The sequence below is a fragment of the Cavia porcellus genome, unplaced genomic scaffold (assembly GCF_034190915.1).
Source record: "Cavia porcellus strain 051 isolate PalLab524CR breed Dunkin Hartley unplaced genomic scaffold, mCavPor4.1 scaffold_26, whole genome shotgun sequence".
Classification (NCBI taxonomy): Eukaryota; Metazoa; Chordata; class Mammalia; order Rodentia; family Caviidae; genus Cavia; species Cavia porcellus.
The window spans coordinates 19,723,825-19,744,830 of NW_026947509.1; the positions used below are offsets into that span (position 1 = coordinate 19,723,825).

Below are 21,006 nucleotides of genomic sequence, written 5' to 3' on the forward strand. Positions count from 1 at the left end.
TAGGCTAGTATCGTCCTATCACCTAAACCAGACTGGGAGTTCCCCAGAGACACAATGCTACTTCCAATATGATGTCATCATTTCAGTCTTCTTCAGCCTGCTCAGGTAACACCCAATGCCAGGCTGTACCCACAGGAAGTGTTCTTTACAGGCCTTATTGATGAAGCAAAAAATGGGCATCTTCAACACTGATTATGGAAGAAATAAAGTTAGGTTTTTTTCCTCAGTGAAGAGTAGGAAAATCTGACTAATCAATGACCTTTCTCTAGTACATTTACTTCCAAAGTCCTCAATTTGCTGCATTTTTAATCCTTAGAACCACCCTACAAGGGAAGTTCTATAGATGGGCAAATAGAGGCCCAAAGCAATGGAGGTGAAGTGACTCATGCTGGATCATGCAGGGGATGAGTAAGCAGAAAAGCTGGGAGCTCAGAATTGTGAGTCTCACCGCAGGCCACCTTTCACAGCACACTAGCATTCATCATCACAACGCACACACCTTTGTGAGCAAGTCTAGTGTTTTGCTTATTTTACAGATTGAGAAAATAGCCTTGGGAGTTAAATTATTTACTCATAGCCACATTGAAGTTTACAAATAGGACCTTAAGCCCATATCTAGGTCCCTAATTTAAAGCTTTTCTTCCATTGTACATACATTCTTCATTTAATGACCAAGTTCTGTTCCTGTGATGAGGTTGTTAAACTGTAAAGGAAATTTTAAAACTTATAACCTGACAGTACATTAATGGCAGGAAAAGCAGGCCCAGCCCATTTAGACTCAGCTAGTCTTGAGATTCCCACATTCCAGCTGCAACTTGTAAAACAGACATAATTCAGCCAGAAAGTACATCCATCTTGTTGTGCTAACTTGCTTCAAGGACAGACTGCCTCAATTAAAGCTAATGATTGATTCTACTCACTCACCCAAGCCTCTGACATTCCTGCTCTATGATAATAAACCACCTTCAGCCCAGAACAAGTCTGCCTAACAACACAAGATGCAGACTATGTAAGCAATTATAAAATAACCTGCTATCAGCCTTTTGTACTTCCTGCCTAAAACATATATAAGTGTCTGTTTAACCCCAAGGTGGGGATGGTAACTTGGAACTCATTTTTCCCAATTGGCTAGTCTAATAAAGGATTACTTTCCAAATTCTTGGTGCCTGCGTGTCTTCCATCTGATTTAGTCCTGGGTTTTTCCACCACAGAATGAGTTTATCCCCAAATGAGGAATTGTATATTGCATGTACATTACAATATTTAGAACAGAAAATACAAAGAATACAAAGAAATGGTCAAAAGAAATCCCAACTTGATGACTTTGCTATTATTTGCATAACTGTTACGTGCAGTATATGACATACAACAACATAAAACTATAGCACCAAACAGTAAAATACAGCACCGTACAAGTAGCAAAAATTACAGTACTGCATAAACAAGGTGTCCATACAAAAAAAAGATAATGAGACTCTATAAAGAAGATGTTCAGAAGTGCACAAAATAAAAAGATAGGCCATAAGCCCGAGCACCAAACTGTAGGTGTGAAGCACACGCCTTTGTTGTACGTCCAGATAGCCATTAAACCTGGTATGTTATTACATGAGGAACATCTGCATACCAGCTCCTCCTAGAAAACTGCTCATCTACAAAACCTGTGAATAATGCAACACACCATCCTGTTATTGGAAACAGCTCCTGATTGAAGGCACTAATGCAGACCTTCTCCAGGATTTCTCACTTTAAATCCTGAATGGACACACTGGCAAGAGCTTGTCTAACCCATACTCCAACTACGACAAGCCTAACTAAGAAAAAGCAAGACAACTCATGCTTACCCTGAAACTCTTCTGAATCAAGTGGATGTCATCATGCAAAGTAAGTTTGATTGAAATGGATGACAGATCATAATGTTTTATTCTAAATTTTTAAGTCCTGTTTTCTATTTTAATTCATGTTTTTGTCTTATGAAACACTGAAGAAAAAAACAAGGAACTCAGTGGCCACATATCCACAGATCGCTCTCCATCCTTACCCACCTACCTTGTCTTGATTCAGTTCAGAAACAGTCCATATCTGTCAACAGCCAGCCAGTGCTTCCCACACGCTCTCATGCTTCATCCTCCCCATCTCCTCAGAAGCTTCACACAAACCCTCTGCCTGTGACCCCGTCTCTTTTCTTCCTTCTTTGGACACATTCATTCCTTCAGCACCATGACACATAAAACAACTCCCTTTCTTGCTACACATTCTCTGTGCTTCCTTTTATAACCAAACTTTTCCGAAAGAAAAGTCTAAAGACAATGTCTTCACTTTCTCCCCAGCATTACCTCCCTCATGCTCTCATCTGATCACTGCTTCTATTCCTTTAATTAAATAGTTACTGTCAAGGTCACCAACAACCACAATGTTGGTAAATCCATTGGATAAACTCCTCTATAGTGATCTGACTCTCCTTCACAGAGGCAATTTATAGATTGTTTCTAAAGTTTTCCTTCTTAAAACTTTTCTTGCTCAGCATTCTTAACACTACTGTTTGGCTTTCTGGTAACACAAAAATATGCAGCTCTTCAAGAAAGCTGCAGAACTAATTATCAGAAAGCTTTGTGGCTTTATCACCAGATACCCATATCTCAGCATGCAGCCACTATTCTCCAGCTTGCTTCTACAACTCAATCCAGTGTACCATGTGCTCTGAACTCGGAAATGTACAATGCAGTATTGTTAACTGTAGACCCCACATTGTAAAGTGGATCTCTAGGATTTATTCTTGTTATAACTAAAACCCTGTACCCTTTGCTTGTCCCTGACAACTATCTATTTTCTACTTCTATGAGCTTGACTATTTTATATCCTCTTCAAAGGGCTATAATGTGTTATTTGTCCTTCTCTGATTTTATTTCACATACAGCAATGTCCTTTTGGGTTCATTTATGTTGTTGCAAAAGGCAGGATACCACTCTCTCTTAATAATGTTCTACTCCCGATCACCAGAGGACCCATAGGAAGGTTGCTCTGGGTCTAACTGGGCCCTGCCCAGCAAACCCCAAGTGGCTGGGAGCCGCCTACGCTCCGCCTAGCCAACTGAAAGTGTGCACAACAATCTCCATCCTGTGATGCAGCCTCAGCACATGGCTTGGAGCCTGGTAGGGCCCTGATCAGCGTCCCCCATCAATTTCCCCCGGGAAGGTCCCTCTGAGTCTACTTGGGTTCCAACCAGGGACCTCAGAATGGCCCAGAGCCACCTGTATTCTGCCTAGCGAGCCAAAAGCTCCTATAGCAAACTCTACCCTGCGGTGCAGCCTCTACAGGTCATTTGGAGCCTGGTAAGGCCCCGCCCAGCATCCCCAATCACCAGAAGACCACCAGGAAGGCCCCTCCAGGTCTAGTTGGGCCCTCCCCAGTGACCCCCAAGTGGACCAGAACTCCATGCACACTGCCTTACAAGCCGAAAGCACACACAGTGATCTCCATCCAGTCCTGTACCCTCTGTATGTTGCTCATAGCCTGGTAGTGCCCTGCCCAGTATCCCCCATCACTGGAGGACCCTCAAAAGGTCCCTCTAGGCCCAATTAGGCCCTGCTCAGCAATCCCAAGTGGCAGGGAGCCAACTAGTAAGGCCTGACTAACCATCTCCACTCAATTTGGGAAGCTACTGCATTAAGGATAGATATTCTCAACCAAGAAACAACCGAGACCTTCCTTGCTTTCAGTTTCCCAAAGGGAATATACGAAAATGACAAAATGAAAGAGCAAAAGACAATCTGAAATCTCCAGCCCATACCAAGTATGCCGAGGAGACAAAGACATAGAAGAAAACAAAAGCCATACACCTGATACTCCTGAAATAATAGTGACTGAAGGAAAGAAACAACTCCAGGAATCTATAAAAGAACTCAGATCAGAAATAATCTCCCACATAAAAGAGGAAATGATAAATGTAATGAAAGAAATACTAAATGCATCTGAAGAGAACATAGTTAAAAAATTAAAGGAACACGGAAAAAAGATGGAAACCTTGAATGAACAATATAGGAAACAGAATGCATGAAACAAATTTAAAGAGACATCCAGGAAATCAAAATTTTCATTGAAAGCTGGCAAAACCACCTCAATGAAAGTGAAAATAGACTTTCAGACCTCGAACACAAGATTACAGCTAGTGAATAGGAAAGGAAAGATCTTTTAAAAATAATAATCAATAAGGAAATAACAATTCAATAGGTACAAGATGATGCAGAGAAAAAAAACATATGATTGACAGGTGAAAAAGGTGACAACACAAATGATATCAAAAGACTATTTACAGAATAGCCAAAAATTTCTCAAACATGAGAATGGAAACTGACATACAGATCAGTGAGGCATATAGAACTCCATTTAGCAATAATCAAAATAAAACAGCATCCAGACATATAATAATCCACATTCCAGAAATTCAACATAAGAACATAATATTAAAAGCTGCTTGAGACAGGAGACAGATTACCTTATAAAGAAAAGCCTATCAGAATCACAGCAGACTTCTCATCACAAACACTGAAGTCAAGAAGAGCATGGAGTGAAGTATCTGAGATTCTAAAGGAAAACAACTTCCAAACCAGATTGAAGTACCCTGCAAAACTCTCCATCAAAATGGATGGAGAAATAAGATACTTCCATGACAAAGAACAGCTGAAGAACTTCATGAACACCAAACCAAACCTATAAAGAATACTGAAAGACATAAGCAAGGCAAACAATTTATCATAAGGCAAAGGTAAAGAACCAACAGCAAAAACATAACATGACAAAAATACATCAATATATATCAGCTATAACCATTAATATAAACGGCCTCAATTCACCAATTAAAAAAAACAAACTGGTAGAATAAATCAAGACACAATATCCAACTATATGTTGTACACAAGAAACTCATCTAACCCAAAATGAAACTCATAAAATCAAAAGATAAAAAACAATACTTCATGCAATACGAGTCCACAACCCCCACCAAAAAAAACCCAGGGGTAGGTGTACCATTTGCAGACAATGTGAACTTCAAACTATGAATGATCAGAAGAAATACAAAAGATCACTACATACTAGTTAGGGGAAATCTTCAAGACAAAGAGATAATAATCTTAAATATATATGCTCCAAATACAGGAGCACCCAGCTATGTAAAACAAATGTTAATAGACATGAAAAACCAAATAAAAAAATAACTCAATTATGACAGGAGACCTTAACACTTCATCGGCATGAAGAGACAGATCAACTAGACAAAAACTCAACAAACGAATAACAGAACCGAATCACCCCTGTGAACAAATGGACTGGGTGGATGTATACAGAGTGTTTCACCAAACAACATTGGAATATACATTCTTCTCAGTAGCACACAGGGCAGTCTAAAATAGACTATGTTATACCCCATAGAACATGCTTCAGTAAATGCAGAAAATTGAAATTCTCCTATGCATGCTATCGGCTCATAGTGCCATGAAAATAGAAACTAATGTCAAAGACACTTATAACACTCCACAAGCATATGGAAATTAAAAAATACACTCCTGAGCAAACAATGGGTCATAGGAAAATTAAAGAATAAATTAAACAAAAATCTACATGAAAATGAAAATACAAATACAACTTACGGAGGAAAGCAGTTATCAGAGGGAAATTTATTGTGGTGAATTGTCACACCAGGAACACAGAAAAAACATAAATAAACAACCTGATGCTGTATCTCAAACATCTAGAAAAAGAAGAGCAAGTCAAACCCAAAGCTAAAAGAAGGGAGGAAATTGTAAAGATCAGAGCAGAAATCAATGCAATAGAGACTAAGAAACAATGCAAAGAAAATGAATCAAAGAGCTGGTTCTTTGAAAGAATAAATAAAATTGATAAGCCCCTAGCCAACCTTATTTTAAAAGGGAAAGAAAAAACTCAAATTCATGTAATAAGGAAGGAAAAGGGCAGAATCACTACAGACCCTGTGGAAATACAGAAGATCGTCCATACCTACTTCGAAAAACTCTACTCTCATAGGTTTGATAACACAGAACAAATGGACAGATTCCGAGAAACATGAACAAATATGAATCAAAAAGATGTAAAACTGCTGAATAACCCAACTTCAGTTAATGAAATTGAAAATGTAATTAAAACCTTACCAACAAAGGAAAGCCCAGGTCCAAATGGATTTAATGCAGAGTTCTACAAGAAATTAAAATAAGACTCGATTCCAACACTCTTCAAACTTTTCAATGAAACTGAAAAGGAAACAATTCTTCCTAACTCATTCCTGGAAGCAAGTACTACCCTAATACCAAAACCAGAGAAAGACCCAATCAAAAAAGAGAACTACAGGCCAATCTCCCTAGTGAATATAGAAGCAAAAATTCTCAGTAAAATGCTGGCAAACAGAATGCAGCAAATAATCAAGAAAGTTATACACCATGATCAAGTAGGATTCATCCCAGGGATGCAGGGATGGTTCAATATATGCAAATCAATAAATGTAATGCACTACATCAATAGAGTCAAAGATAAGAATCACATGGTCATTTCTATAGATGCAGAAAAGCTTTTGATAATGTCCAACACTCATTTATGTTAAGAACCTTAAAGAAAAGCAGACCAGATGGTCTTTATCTCAATATGATAAAAGTCATCTATGAAAAAACAATAGCCAGCATCATATTAAATGGCCAAAACCTAAAAGCTATCACTCTAAAATCAGGAACAAGACAAGGATGGCCATTATCACCACTCCTATTCAATACAGTGCTGAAATACGAGTTACAGCAATTAAAAAAAAGAAATAACAGGAATAAAGATAGGAAAAGGATAACTAAAATTTTAATTATTTGCAGATGACACGACACTCTACATAGAAGACCCATAAAACTCCATTGAAAGATTCCTAGGTATAATAACTAAATGTAGTAATGTAGGTAGATACAAAATCAATATACAATAATCAATACCATTCCTATACATTAACTACAAAATCACTGAGAAATACGAGAAGCCACACCCATCACACTAGCATCCAAAAAAAATGAAATACTTAGGAATCAGTCTAACAAAAGAAGTAAAAGATCTATTCAGAGAAAATTATAATACCCTGAAAAAAGAAATTAAAGAGGATCTCAGAAAATGAAAAGACATTCCTTGTTCACGGATATAAAGAATAAACATTGTGAAAATGGACATTCTCCCAAAATTGTTACACAGATTTAATGTACTTCCAATCAAAATACCATTAGCATACCTTACAGAAATAATCCCTAAAAGTCATCTGGAACCAGAAAAGACCTAGAATAGCAAAGGCCATTCTGGACAATAAAGGCAAGGCAGGAGGAATCACAATCCCTGACTTGATGTTATACTACAAAGCTACTGTAATAAAATCAGCATGGTACTAGAATAAAAATAGAACTGAAGATAAATGAAATAGATTAGAAGATACAACTACAACTACAAACACTTGGCTACCTTGTCTTTGACAAAAGGGATATACATTTTCACTGGAAGAAAGATAATCTTTTTAATAAGCAGTCTGGAAAAACTGGCTGTCCGTATGCCAAAAACTAAAACTAGACCCACACCTATCACATGTACTAAGGTGAAGTCAAAACGGATGGAAGATCTAAACATTAGGACAGAAACACTAAATCTGCTGGAACAAAAAGTAGGTAGAAATCTTGAACACATAGGCATCGGCAGAGAATTCATGAACAAAAATCAAACTGCAAGGGAAATATTTCCCAGAATCAGTAACTAGGATTGTGTTTTATTAAAAAGTTTTTGCATTTGAAAGAAATCTCCAACAGTGTAAATGAGAAACCCATGCATTCTGAAAAATTCCTAGTCTACTGTCCCTCAGACAAAGTATTTCTGCCTAGAACATACAAAGATTAAATGAAAAAAAACCAGACCCTGAAATTCAAAGACTGAATCAAAAAATGGGCATCTGAGATGAATACACAGTTTTCAGATGGAGAAATACAAATGGCAAATAAATAAGTGAAACAATGTTCAGCATCACTGGTCATTAGAGAAATGCTGGAAGGCTGTGGGGATAAAGGAACTCTTCTATACTGTTGGTGGGAGTGTAGACTGGTGCAGCTACTGTGAAGGTCACTCAAAAAGCTGGGATTTGAAGTCCCATTTGACCCAGCTATTCCATTTCTGAGCATACTCCCAGAAAAACTGAAAATACCATATCACAGTGATATACGTGCACCCATGTTTATAGTAGCACAATTTGTAATAGTCAAATCTTGGAACCGATCTAAATGCCCATCAACTAAGGAATGGATTAAAAAAGATGTGGCACTTTTATGCAATGGAGTACTACTCAGCTATAAAGAATGATCACATTGAGATTTTTACAGTAAATGGATGCAACTTGAAAGCATAGTCATAAGTGAAATAAATAAAACTCATGTTTGTAAATACTATATTGTCTCCCTAGTGTAAGAAATGGTAAAACTACGTAAGATACAAAATCCTCAATAAATACTGTGAAGGGGTAAGAATATGCTCAAAAAAGAAAGGAAATGATAACTCTGGGAAAAAGAGAAAAAAGGATGGGAAAAAAATATCTAAATTTGCATAAACACACTTAGGATAACTAAGATGATTGTGCTACAAATTCATTAATTCTTGGAATAAAACAGTTAACATTCATAGGATTGGATCTATTTTGCATGTTTGTGTCTGGTGACATGAAGAACTCTTGATGATCAGTATTATGCAAACTAACAACCATAGTTATGTTCCTACCACCTTGTTTTAAAGGCCTATATTGTTATTGTTTTTGGCTATTATCTTTTGTTATTTACTTGTAGTTTTTGTTCCTTGCTTTTCTAGTAATCTGTAGATATACATGTAAAGGCTTATACATGCCTAGAATTTCTCCTAAACAATTTACAAAAATCAATTCTATTGATTGCATGGTGCTGGCCCCGGGAGAGTTTAAGACCATTGCTCCCAGCAGATAAGTGCCTTCTCAGCTTCCAGATACACTGGACTAGGCTTAGGTTTCCCGGGCCTACCTGGACCATGCCCAGCAATCTTCTTTCAATTGGGGTAGCTGAGGCTGCACAAAATGAGTTCAAGCATGAGACACTGGGAGTTTAAGACCATTGCTCCCAGGGATTCAGCACCCACCCAGCTTCCTGAAAAACTAGAATAGGCTCCTGAGGTTTCACTGGCTTGACTAGACGACACCCAGCGACCTTCCTTCAATCCTGGGAGTTCCAGCCCATCAGTGCTAGCCAAGATAGAGCTCTGAACCATCACCCCAAGCAGTTAGGAGCCTGCTCAGCTTCCTGGAACACATGAGGTAGCACAGGTGGTTGTGGCTGACTAGGCCACACTCAGCAGCCACCATTCAGTCCCAGGAACCAAGGGCATAGGAAGCGATTTCCAACACATGCAAGGGAAGCTTTGGAACATTGCTTGAAACATATAAATATAGGAAAATGACAAGATGAAACACCAAAATGCAATCTCAAACCTCCAGCCCCATACCAAGAAAGCCTAGGAGCCATGTACATAGAAGAAATATAAGCCATACACCTGAAATATCTGAAACAGTAGCAACTGAAATAAAGAAGCAACTCCAGGAAGCTATAAAAGAACTCAAATTAGAAATAATCCCCCAGGTAAAATAAGAAATGATAAAAATAATGAGAGAAATGCTGAACACATCTAGAGAAGACACAGTTTAAAAATTAGAAGAACAATGCAAAAAGACAGAATCCCTGGATGAACAATATAAGAAACAACCAGAATGCATGAAGCAGATTCAAAGAGATATACAGGAAATCAAAAATTCCATTGAGAATTGTCAAAACTGCCTCAACAAAAGTGAAGATAGAATTTCAGACTTTAGGGGCTGGGGATTTAGCTCGGTAGCATAAGTGCCTGCCCTTGCAAGCAGGAAGTGGTGAGTTTGATCCCTGGTACCGATAAAAAAAATAGTAAAATAGAATTTCAGACCTTAAAGACAAGATTGCAACTAGTGAACAGGAAAGGAAAGATCTCCTAAAATAACAAGGAATTAGAAAATAAAACTTCAACAGGTGCAAGATGATGCAAAGAACAACAATGTAAGTTTGATAGGAATAAATGAAAAAGAAGAGGGCAACACAAATGCTATCAAGAGGCTATTTACATCAGTAATAGATGAAAATTTCCCAAATATGAGAATGGAAACTGACATATGGATTGGTGAAGCACATACAACTCCAAATAGCCATAACCAAAATAAAACTACAACCAGACATATAATAATCAATATCCCAGAAATCCAACATAAGAACAGAATATTAAAAGCTGTTAGAAAAGATAGATAACCTATAAAGGAAAGCCTATCAGAATCACAGCAGACTTCTCAATACAAGCAACAAAATCAAGAAGAGCATGGAATGAAGAAGTATTTCAGATGCTAAAGGAAAATGACTTCCAACCCAGACTGATGTACTCTGAAAAACTGTCCTTCAAAATGGATGGAGAAATAAGATACTTCCATGACAAAGAGCAGCTGAAGACTTCATGATCACCAAACCATCCCTGCCAAGACACTGAAAGACATTGTAGACACACAGGAAAAAACCCACTAAGCAAGGCAGACAAACAGAATGGAAAGTTAAAAGTACAACAGCAGAAAGATAACATGTTAACAATAAAGCACTATATAACAGTTATAACCATTAATATAAATGGTCGCAATTCACCAGTTAAAAGAAAGAGACTGCAGAATGGATCAAGAAACAACATCCAACCATATGCTGTCTAAAAGAAACCCATCTAACCCTAAAAGAAACTCACAGACTGAAAGGCAAAGGATGGAAAACAATACTTTATGTAACAGGAACCCCCCAAAAAAGCAGGGTTGGCTATTCTGTTTGCAGACAATTGTGAACTTCAAACCAAGAATGCTCCAAAGAGATAAAAGAAGTTAGGGGAAAATTCAAAAGGAAGAGATAACAATCTTAAATAAATATGCACCAAATTCCATAACACCCAGCTGTGCAAAGCAAGTATTCACAGAAATGAAAAATCACCTAAGTAATAATACAATTATAACAGGAGACCTTAACACACCATTGACAAAAAGGGACAGATCAACCAGATAGAAAATCAGCAAAGAAATAACAGAACTGAATCACACCTGTGAACAAATGGACTTGATAGATGTATAGAGCATTCCATCCAACAACATCAGAACATAAATTCTTCTCAGCAGTATATGGGACATTCTCTAAAATAGACCATAACTAGTCCACAGAACATATTTAAGTAAATGCAAAAGAATTCATATTATCCCATGTATGTTATTGGATCATAGCACCATGAAACTACAAATTAATGACAAAACAAACTGCAAAAACCACACAAACACATGGAAATTAAATAATACACTCGAGTGATCAGTGAGTCACAGAGAAAATTAAAGAAGAAATTAAACAATATCTACAAGCAAACAAAAATACAAATAGAACTTACCGGAATCTGTGGGATGCAATGAATGTGGTCCTCAGAGGAAAATTTATTGCACTGAGTTTCCACATCAGGAAAACAGAACAAATACAAACAAACAATCTGATGATATACCTCAAACATCTAGAAAAAGAAGAGCAAGTCAAGCCAAGCCAAAAGAATGGAGGAAATGATAAAAATCAAAGCAGAAATTACTGTAATACAGCTAAGAAAACAATGCAAAGAATCAATGAATCAAAGAGTTGGTTCTTTGAAAGAATAAATAAAACTAATAAGTCCCTAGCCAACCTTATATAAAAAAGAAAACAAAAAACTCAAATTCATGCAGTAAGGAATTAAAAAAGGTAAAATCACTGCAGACTCTGTGGAAATACAGAAGATCATAAACATCTATTTCAAAAACCTCTACTCTCATAGGTTTGTTAACACAGAAGAAATGGACAGATTCCTAGAAACATATGAAGTATGAAAGCTGGGTAAAGAAGATGTAAAACTGCTGAATAACCCAATTTCTATTAATGAAATTGAAAATGGAATTAAGTCCTTACCTACAAGAAAGAGCCCAGGCCCAGAAGGATTCACTGTCAAATTCTACAAAAAATACAAAGAAGACTTAATGCTGACACTCCTCAAATGCTTCACTGAAATCAAAAGGGAAGCAATTCTTCCTAAATCATTCCTGGAAGCAAATATTACTGTAGTACCAAAACCTGAGACAGAATCAACTAAAAAAGAGAATGACAGGCCAATCTCCCTAATAAACATAGATGCAAAAATTCTCAATAAATTATTGGCAAACAGGATGCAGCAAATCATCAAGAAGATTATACTCTACAACCAAGTGGGATTCATCCCAGGCATGCAGGGATGGTTCAACATACATAAATCAATTAAATGTAATCCACCATATCTATAAAGCCAAAAGTAAGAATCACATGATCATTTCTATAGATGCAGAAAAGCTTTTGATAAGGTCCAACACTAATTCATGATAAGTACCTTACAGAAAATTGGAATAGATAGTCTTTACCTCAATATGATAAAGGCCATGTATAACAAACCATCAGCCAGCATCAAACTGAATGTCCAAAAACTGAAAGCCTTTAACTTAAAATCAGGCATCAGACAAGGATTTCCCTTATCACCACTCCTATTCAACATAGTACTGGAAAAACTAGCCAGAGCAATTAGACAACAGAGAGAAATAAAAGGAGTAAAGATAGGAAAAGAGGAAGTTAAATTATCATTATTTGAAGATGACATGATACTCTACATAGAAGACCTCCAAAACTCCATTGAAAGACTCTTAGATATAATAAATAAATTCAGCAATGTAGCTGGATACAAAGTCAACATAAAAAATCAATAGCATTGGAGCTGGGGGTTTAGCTCTTTGGCATAAGCGCCCTGCCTTGCAAGCAGGTGGTCATGAGTTTGATCCCTGGTACCAAATAAAAAAAAATCAATAGCATTCCTATACACAAACAACAAAATCACTGAGAGAGAAATAAGAGAAGCCACACCCTTCACACTAGCATCACCAAAAATGAAATATTTAGGAATTAATCTCACAAAAGAAGTACAAGATCTACACAGGGAAAATTATAATACCCTGAAAAAGAAATCAAAGAGGATCTCAGAAAATGGAAAGACATCCCTTGTTCGTGGATAGGAAGAATAAATATTGTGAAAATGGCCATTCTCCCAAAACTTTTATACAGATTCAATGCACTTCCAATGAAAATACTGCTAACATACCTCATAGATCTAGAGAAAACACTCCTAAAATTCATATGGAACCAGAAGAGACCTAGAATAGCAAAGACAATTCTAAGCAACAAAGGCAAGGCAAGAGGAATCACAATCCCTAACTTGAAGTTATACCACAAAGCTACTATAATAAAATCAACATGGTACTGGAATAAAAACAGATCTGAAGATCAATAGAATAGATTAGAAGATAAAACCTCAACTAAAAACACACTCAATCACCTTATCTTTGATAAAGGGGCCAAACAAGTTCACTGGAAGAATGATAGTCTCTCTAATAAATGGTGCTGGAAAAACTGGCTCTATATCTGCTGTAAACTAAAACTAGACCTATGCTTATCATCATGTATTAAACTAAAATCTAAATGGATCAAACATCTAAATATTAAACAGAAACACTAAATCTGTTGGAATACAAAGTAGGTAAAAATCTTGAAGACATAGAGGTAGGCAGAGAATTCATGAACAGGAATCAAACCGTACAGGAAATACTTCCCAGAATCAATAACTGGGATCAACTCTTATTACTGTGGAAGTCAGTCTGGAGATTCCTCAAAAAGCTGGGATTGGAAGTCCCATTTGAACCAGATATACCACTTCTAGGTATATTCCCAGAAGAACTGAAAATATCATACCAAAATGATATATGTTCACCCATGTTTATAGAAGCACAATTTGTAATAGCCAGATTTGGAAACAACCTAAGTGTCCACCAACTGAGGAATGGAATAAAAAATTGTGGTGTTTTTATACAATGGAGTACTACTCAGCTATAAAAATGATCACATTGAGATATTTATAAACAAATGGATGCAACTTGAGACCATACTCATAACCAAAATAAATCAAACTCACATATATAAATACCATATAGTCTCCCTAGTGTAAGTAATAGTAAGAGTGTATAAGATTTTATGGTAATTGTGATTCCCCATTACATTGCTTTGAAGCCTTATAATGTTATCATTCATGAGGTGGAATGGTTTTTTTCTGTTTTGTTTGGTTTTATTATGTGTAATGATATGAACAGCTATTCTGAAGAAAACAAGACATTATGGAAGCCATGGCTGATTTAATATCATCTTGCTTTGAAGTCTTACCATGCTTTTATACTTCTATTTCCATTGGTTCTATCAGGTTGGGTCTTACTGGATTTTAATATGTGTGATAGTATAAATAAATTTGTATGGAAAGTGAGATAATATAGTACCATTCATTTTCTGTTCATTTTCTGTTATTTGGTTCTGAATTCTCTGTAATACTTGCATTTTCCTGAATAGTTTTATACTATTTTGTTATGCTTGATATTATTGTATGAGAATGTATGCTCAACTATTTAAAAAAGAGACATTATGGTAGCTACTGTTAATATCCAGTTGTCTTATTGTAAAGTGCTATGTTGCTTACATTATTCTGTTCTGATCTGCTCTGTTCTGTCCTCCTTTGTCATCTCTTTAAAATAAAATTTTAAAAAAAGAATCAACTGTACTATACATGATGATATGAACCGCTACTATGAAGAAAAAGAAACATTATGGTATCCATTGCTGATTTCCTATTGTCATGCTATGAAATCCAATAATGCTTTTATTCGTTGTTAACAATGGTCCTAGTCTGTTTTGTATTATTTGATTTCAGCATACATGAAGATATGGACAGCTGTTCTGAAGAGAACAGAAGACATTAGCGTAGCCATGGTTGATTTTCATATTGTCTGGTTTGAAAGCCTATAATACTTTAAACTAAACTTTTCTGTTTTGATCAGTTTTACACTATTTTGTTTTGTATGACTTGTTTTTGCTTTTCTAGTATTTATTTAAAGAGAAAGAAACAAAAACTACATGGAGATAAAAAAGGGTAGAAATAACACAGAATTACAGAAAAATAAATGGTAAGAAATCACTAGTTGATAAGTAACATATTGTCGTCTTAGAAATAGTTGCTCAGGTTACAAAATTAAAGTAGGTAAAGTGACATTCAAATAGTGACACTGCCAACAGTTCTGCTCAATGATCTAACAAAAACTTAGTAATATGGTTATCAGTCCTACATTCTTGTTTTTTATCTTAAAGAGGGTAAGATTAAACATATCAAAACAGAAAAAAACAGCTGAAAAAACCATTTAAAGAAATACAGATTTCAAAGCAAATCCACTGGAGATATTTACTGTTTATCTAATCATCTCTAGTTACTTCCAAATAGTTGTCCCCATCCTCATGCACATTAATATATACTGCATATTATAGAACTAACCAAATCATTACACAATGATGAAGGCTTTTTAGGTCTTCAAGATCTGACATTGGGGAAGACAATAACAACTACCATAGTGTCTCTCATTCTCTTCATAGTACCTGCCCTTATCTTTACATAAGCTGAGATTAAACTTAAGAGACTAGACTAATATCACTCTGATCAGTGAATAATAGTATTGTTAGATTTTATATCATAATGCTACAGAATTAGCATTGGGTTTCCTAGTGTCTCTTCTTTTTCAGAGTGTCTGTTCATTACATCTTGCATTATATAATCTGTTCCCATAAATAGTTTTAAAAAATCTTCTCATGTGTGAGTTTCTACATGTATAACTATCCTCTCTGTATTATAGGGAAAAACAAATCATAACAAGACAGCAAAACAAAATTCCTAGAAAAACATGCAATGAAAAAGACACATAAGACCACAATATTAGGTGATCTACCATAGTTACTATGCTTTCTCTTGTTATTGTCAATAGACTTGTCCACATCATCAGGCTTAATATAGTTAGGCATAGTATTACATAGCTATTTTTATAAAAACACAACTTTGAAAACATTGCAGGACTTGAGAGTGGTTAATAATCAAAACCGGTATGGATATCTTTTACATCTTGTCATCTTCAGAGTAGTTGCCTCTATTTTTAGGGTTGATACTATCAAGCATACCAAATTCAAATAAAATCAGCCAAGGCAAAACTGCGGTCTAATGAATCAGATTCAAATAAGATCAGTCATAGTAAGACAATGCAGGTAATACAGGGTTTCAGTTTAAGTTAATAGGAAATTAAGGAGAGTTACCAGGGTACAACCTGCTATTTTTGGGTCAGATGTCTGTGCCCTCAAATCTGATATGAGTGTACAGACCAGAACAAATTAAATTCAAACTAGACAGGGTGATAAGACTACTGTGTCTTTTAAATCCTGATACATTATGAACAATGACCTCTGCCTTTTTTATAGTGTATCAAAGCTATCTATACTAAAGATTATAGCTTACTGTCTCTGCCTCTTGTCTGCTGCTCCACTTTACTGCTGTAATTTGTCCACTTTACTCCCTCATTCCACTGTCTGCCCCGTTCATTGAGGGCTCTCTGCCACTGTTGCTGGAATCCTGGTATTCCTTCCTCTTTCTCTCTCTGGAATGTCCTTCAGCACTCTGTAGGGTTGGGTTGGTGGCCACGAACTCCCACAGTTCCTCCTTGTCTTGCAAGCATCTTTATTTTCCATTAATTTTGAGAGAAAGTTTTTCTGGGTATATGAGTCTTGGTTGCAAATTATTTTCTTTCAGGACTTGGAATATTTTCCCCCATTGCCTTCTCGATTTGAGAGTTTGTGTTGATAAGTCTCTTGTTATTTTGGTAATTTTTCTGTTGTAGGTTATCTGCTTCTTTTTCCTGGCTGCTTTTAGTATTCTGTTCTTTTGGTAGATTTCTGGAATCTTGATTATTACATGTCTGGGTGTAGATCTGTTTTGTTTGTTTCTGTAGGTAGCTGGTGTACTGTATGCCTCTTTTATCTGGATATCATTTCTTTGCCCTATACATGGGAAATTTTCCTTTAATATATCTGTGAATATTCTTTGTATTTCATTTTTGGTTGCTCCTGCTTCCTCACTCACATGCTTTATTCTTAAGTTATGTATCCTTTTGTCATCTTCTAGCCTTTGAATTGTTTCTTTCTGGTTCCTCGTTATTTTTAAGAAGTCTTTTCTTTCACGATCATATATCATAAGTCTCTCTTCAACTTTCAAAAGGCTAACTTTAGTTTCTGTCAAAGCATTTTGCCAGTGTTCAATGGAGTTTTTAGTTTCCTGGTAATCTCTTTGGATCTGTTTCATGTATTCTAGGTTATGTTTAAATTCTTCTTCAGAAGTTTCTCTTTCTTTTCTTATTTCCTCCGTTCTTCCAACTGTGTTCTCTTTGGTGGGGCTTATCATTTCTTTAATTAATCTCATTATATCTTGCCTCACTTGGAACAGAAGTACAGTTTTAAATTTGTCTATGAGGTCATGAAGGTATTTCTTTATTTCGGCTGATGCTGTGTCTAGTATTAGATGGTCACTGTGCTGGTTCTCTTCTGTGTTTACTTCTCTTAGGCTTATTTTCTCACGTTCGGCAGCTGGAGATTATATTTTTATTTCTATCTCTTGTTATGTTTCTGGTTTCTTTCAGACTGGAGTGTCCTGGGGGTCTCTGGCCCTGTCTGTATTGCTTAGGGCCTTTCCGAAGCATGCTGATTTGAGTTTTTGCTGCTCCCCAATTTGCTGTTATCAGAGGTAGGCAGGGATACAGGGATGGTGCCGGCTAGCCTCGAGCCTCTGTGCCAGTCAATCCAAAAGTTAGCCTGTACTTTGTGGACGTCACAGAGTCACAACTATTTTGTATCTGCTTATTGGGTCCCAATCAGAGGCTTGGTTCAGCCCCAGGAGATCCTGCCAGTTCTCTCTGCACCAGAAATGGATGACTAATGTCACTGCGGCACAGAGCTCTGCCAAAATCCCAGCTGTCCTCTACCATGCCTCTCTGTGCTAGGAGAAACTATCTAACGTCACCACAGTGCTGGGTCTGCCCAATTCCAAGATGTCCTCCACTAGTCCTCTCTGTGTCGCTGATGCCGTCATGGTGCCAGGCTCTGCCCAATTTCAAGATGTCCTCCGTCAGACTTCTCTGTGCCAGGGGGACTGTCTGATGTCACCACGCCCTGAGCTCTGCCCAATTCCAAGATGTCCTCCAGCCAGTAACAGCAGCCACGGGGGACCCAGTCCCTAGTACTCACTGGGACTCAATGCAGATCTTCCTCTTCATTCCACTGCACCTTGTGCTGCTCTTCACTGCATTCCTGGCACAGCGTGGATCAGTCAGAAAACTGCATGGTGTCTGGCTTCAGAGCTCCAGAACTTCTTGCTGTCTCCTCCGTCGCAACCAGGTGGCCCTGGCTGCTTTGCGGGGTCCCAGGTCTCAATTTCCAGCAGTTGCCAAAAGCCAATACAGCTTTTCCTCTTGGATCCACTGGTCAGTGTGCCATGTTAAAGGTGCGGGATTCACAGACTCCCATTATCGGCAGCTGCAGTCTCAGCACGACCTTAAATCTTCCAGCCGCTCCTAGTACATCGTGGAATGGGGCTCAGTGATTACATCGGGCTTCAGCTCTCCATCTGCGCTTTTCCTTACTTTTCCCAGTTTTATTTTTCCCTTCAGTTACCACCTTGGTTAATAAGAATTGTTATCCATTTGTCTGGCCCTGTCCGTTTTGTCATATTCTAGCATTTAATATCATTTTGTGTTACTTCTTTGTGTGTGATGATGTAGACAACTACTCAGAAGAAAATAAGAAACATTATGGTAGTCACTGTTGATCTCCTGTTGTCTTGGTTTGAAATCATGTGTCACTTACATTGTTTTGTTCTGATCTGCTTTGTTCTGTTATGGTTTTTGGTTTACTCTCTTCACAACTAAAAAAAAATAATGTTCACTGTATGTATAAGAGGACAAAAGCACTTTATCCATTCATTTATTAGTGGACATTTTGCTTGCTTTCATGTTTCACCCATTGTTAATAGGGCTGCAACAAACACAGGAATGCAGCTATCTCTTCAAAACTCTAAATTTCAACTCCTGTGTTTAATTCTTGGCAAAATTAAAGTAACTTAAACGCTATAATAAGTATGATATAAGTCAGAGAGGAAATGTTATATCTTAGGGCCATTTGCTAATCACACAGATACATGTATTTCCATGAGAGAATAAAAATTAAAACCAGAGCCTACATATACCATTTAACATGAGGAAAATTTCCGGCAAGTGTTTTTCCCCTGGAATAAACCACAGAGCTATTGTTACCATTTACTGAGTGCCTGCTGTTTGCCGTATTCTGAACTAATAAGCCTTTTATACATCTTAGTTCAATTAATTCCCATAACTCATGTGTACTTTCTTTTACCATTCCAGTTTTACAAGAAGAAATTGAGGCTTAGAAAAGTAACTTGTTCAAGGTCACAAAGGTTTACATGGTACATCCAGTTTTGAAATGCTGGTCAAGTTTAACTCCAGGCTCATCTTTTTTACACTTATATTCCCATGCCAGGATCAGCATGGAATACTTTACATACACAGTACATGTTAGTTCTTAGACAGCTATGTGAGGGACACATAGGTTGTGTTCTATAGATTAAAAATTCAGAAATGCTTATCTTGCAGAAAATAACCACAAAGATAATTAAGTGGTAAAGCTAAGATTCAAATCCAAATTTAATACAAAAGTCCATATTCCAGGGTGTAGCTCAGTGACATAACACTTACCTAGGAGGCATCACAGCCTTACCAGCATGAGCCAATGAAAACATGATACATGTCACAAATCTGTGTTTCCTGTAATTTTTAATTTTCTAGTGTCCACACAAAAAATAAAAGAAATGTGTGAAATTAATTTAATAATCTTTTAACCCAATAATTTAACCCATGTTAGGGCTTATTTCTAGGTTACCCCCAAAGCCATACATGCACATACAAGGGCTTTTCAGAAGTAGCTGAATCTAGGAGGGATAATACTGGGATTAAGAACTATGCTAAATCCATTTAGTTATCACCTCCCATGAGGTGTCAGAAAATGCTTAGGTCAGGTGATGGCCAAGCTCTCCCTAGAAAGATGAGGCACAAGACAGACAAAACTCATACAGGGTATTTCTGGCAATCAAACAGCCATGCAACACTCAGACATTAAAGGATGGCAGCAGAGGGGCTGGGAGGCATTTTAGGGAAAGACCTGGGAGGGTTGAAGTCTGGGTGCACTGAGGCTTTGTTGTGTTTTCAGGTATCTAGAGAAGGTAATATTGGGAAATGGAGGTGAATCAAGGGAGGTCAGTACTTGGTGAATAAGTGCACTGAGAATTTTCAGTAAAAGAAACTTGTAACTGAGTTGCTGTTAATCATGCTAACCAGACAGTGATGGAGAAGCAGGAGGGGCAAGTCTAGAGGCAAGAGGACTACTCCGAGGCCTCTGCAGGACCCTTGGAAGGAAAGGCCCAAGCACAAACTCACTACACAAAGCTGTGGACAAATAGCCCTGTGAGAGCCAGGATGAGTCCTTACGAGGGTCTGAGAAATTGACACTGCCTGGTCAATCTCTCTCAGGAGGAAAAGCAGAAAATTCTGGAGTCAGAATTCATCCTCCTGGGTTATTTGTTTGTTTCTCCATACTACTGAGGAATGAATGCAGGACCTTCACAATGACCTACATTCACAGCCTTTTTCTTTTTTCTTTCTCTTTCTGAGACAAGGTCTTGCTAAATTGATAAGTTAGCCAGGCTAGGCTCAAACTTATGATTCTCCAGTCTTAGCTTCCCACAGTGCTGGGATTACAGGTACCTTCACCAGGGCTGCAAACTTCCTCTGTGAAAGTGGCTCCTGCTACTCACCACCTGCCCACCAAACTGACTTCTACTGATCATTTAAAGATACAAACACTCCCA

At 37.2% G+C, this 21,006-nt stretch overlaps 1 protein-coding gene across 3 annotated transcripts in view; it reads right to left on the reverse strand.

Moving 5' to 3' along the window:
* Kcnh1 (potassium voltage-gated channel subfamily H member 1) overlaps window positions 1–21,006 on the reverse strand; it is a 411,372-nt gene that overhangs the window by 317,321 nt on the left and 73,045 nt on the right. The window contains exon 1 of one of the 3 annotated variants that reach the window (XM_063236821.1): window positions 11,515–11,661. The exons of the other annotated variants lie outside the window; for them this stretch is intronic. Within the exon in view, the coding sequence (XP_063092891.1) occupies window positions 11,515–11,631 (117 nt within the window). The 5' untranslated portion in view covers window positions 11,632–11,661. Of the gene's footprint in view, window positions 1–11,514; window positions 11,662–21,006 lie in introns of those variants that run through there. 3 annotated transcript variants of the gene reach the window in all.